The sequence below is a fragment of the Nelumbo nucifera genome, chromosome 1 (genome assembly GCF_055504915.1).
Source record: "Nelumbo nucifera cultivar China Antique chromosome 1, China Antique-T2T, whole genome shotgun sequence".
Taxonomy (NCBI): domain Eukaryota; kingdom Viridiplantae; phylum Streptophyta; class Magnoliopsida; order Proteales; family Nelumbonaceae; genus Nelumbo; species Nelumbo nucifera.
The window spans coordinates 185,006,831-185,008,943 of record NC_142649.1 but is presented as its reverse complement, the minus strand read 5'-3'; the positions used below and the strand labels follow the sequence as shown (position 1 = coordinate 185,008,943).

The following is a 2,113-nucleotide window of genomic DNA, read 5'->3' as shown; positions in this document are numbered from 1 at the left end:
CATCTAATTAGCATCATATAATATTAAAATAAAAGTGCACATAACTCAGAGTATTTTATCAATTTTCAATTTTTTTTTTTTTTTGTAGCCTGAAAAAACAACAATGGTACCAAACAAACTAGTACTCTCTTTCTCATGGCTAGAGCGATAGGGGCAGCAAATCCATTGGATTCAATCCAACCCGAATCTGAATTCAGCTATCTATTTAGTATGTAATGGGATCTGAAAGCATAATATATTTATTAATTGGATCGAACTCACATATATTGTTTGATTTGATCTATTAGGATCCGATCCCATCTTAACCTTTTATATTCTACATGTAGAAAATGAATATTTACGAGTCAAGAACAAGTCTTTATATCAATTAATCACGTCTGTTTACGTATTTTTATAAATTATACTTATAAATCACATTAAACACTTTAACAACATTAAAAATATCAACCTCAAACATTTCACTTATGTCATTTTCTCATGCACAAAGGCCACAAATAGAAATAAACAATTAAACATAAAGCCATAAACACCTTTTATATGGTTTAGCAACAACTGAATTACAAAAAGAGCGACTAACGATCGACCATGAGTACTGATGTTTGACATTATAGTTATTACCTTTACAAAATGAACTTAGAAATCCACCTTCATTTGTCACAATTTATATCGGACCTTGCAAAATCCTTGACAGTCAATCCGACTCTGTGGAACTTGTTTGTCTCACTGCCTTGTCTGAACTTCAAATAATCCAAGCAAACAAAGGGTCTGTACATCCTTGTGTTCCCTTGTCCCACCACTTCATCAGGAGCCAAGACCACCTTCTCATCCTCAAAGCACCAGAAGAAAGCCAGAGACAGGCGGTTTACAAACCGCCTCAGAACAACCCGATGTTGGGATGATTTCAACCTTCCATTGCTCCAAGCTTCCAACAGATCACCTATGTTCACCACCAGGTTTCCTTCACAAGGGCTTACATCTACCCATTCCCCTCCATTCGATCTCATTTGGAGCCCACCAATTTGATCTTGATACACAACTGTGATGCAGCTCATGTCTGTATGCATCCCAAGCCCCTCTACCTCTTCCTTCTCCACCGTCTCCGGCGGTGTGTAGTTGATTATCCTCAAGTATCCATGGCAGCTTCCAAATTCAGAATCACAGTATTTCTTGTAGAACCCATCTCCTAAAGTCTCCAATACAATCTCCGAAATTCTCTTTGCCAACTCTGACATCTTTCTCCCATATTCCTGCAATGTCTCACTGCCAAACAAAAACAAAGATAAACAAAAGCACTCACCAGAAGAAGAAGAAGATCGAGGGTTATGGGTGTATTACCAAAACTCAGGATTTGGTGCGTCGAAGAGTACATCTGAAGAATTCTTGGCAGAGGCAAAGAAGTCAGGTCCAGACACTCGGAGGCCTTCATAGTAGGGGGAGGCTATGAAATGAGGAGTATACGTTCTTATGCATGAGGGTGGGCCAAGTTTCAGCTTGGAGTCTGAAGGGAGCTTGAAGAGGTTGGTTGAGAGCAGATAGAGTCTGTCGTAAAGAGCTTTGGGGATGCCATGGTTGGTGATGTAGAAGAAGCCCCATTGTCGGCAGGCTTGAGAGAGGAAGGAGAGAGAGGAAGGGTCTAATGGCTGAGAGATGTCTAACACAGGGAGTTGCCTAAAAGTCTGGGATTCAGACATTGTCATCTACTACTAGCTAGAAGAAGTAAATAATGAGAAGATAGAGAGTAGAGACTGGGGAAATGGGGAAGTGGGGATTCCTGAATCCTATCTATTAAAATGGGTTTCTGAAACAGATTACAGAGCATTGCATTGATGATGAGAAGCTTGAAACCCCAAGAGATGTGGCACCAAGGAATTCAAATCAACAATCATGTACACAGAAACCCCAGCAGAAAACAAAGATATTTTCAACACATCATACATGTGACCTTTGAAAATGTGTTCAATGGTGGTTGGTCCCTTGGGAATTTTATATGTTAACCTGCTGGGGGACCCCAATTTTATAACCCAGATTTTAATTAATGGGTCTCACATTCCACTAGAGAAGATAATTACAAAGAGTTGTGCAGAGATGAAGTCAATTAAGAGAGGTTGGCCAG

General features: G+C 39.6%; 1 protein-coding gene across 1 annotated transcript; it reads right to left on the bottom strand.

Annotated features, from left to right (window-relative positions):
• Positions 1 to 424: 424 nt before the first annotated feature.
• LOC104596055 (2-oxoglutarate (2OG) and Fe(II)-dependent oxygenase superfamily protein) lies at positions 425 to 1,892 on the bottom strand. The gene is made up of 2 exons (XM_010257062.3): positions 1,336 to 1,892; positions 425 to 1,260 (listed from the first exon to the last, which is right to left on the bottom strand). Exons 1-2 carry the CDS (start codon positions 1,695 to 1,697, stop codon positions 648 to 650), a joined length of 975 nt encoding a protein of 324 aa, XP_010255364.1. The 5' UTR covers positions 1,698 to 1,892; the 3' UTR covers positions 425 to 647.
• Positions 1,893 to 2,113: the final 221 nt, after the last annotated feature.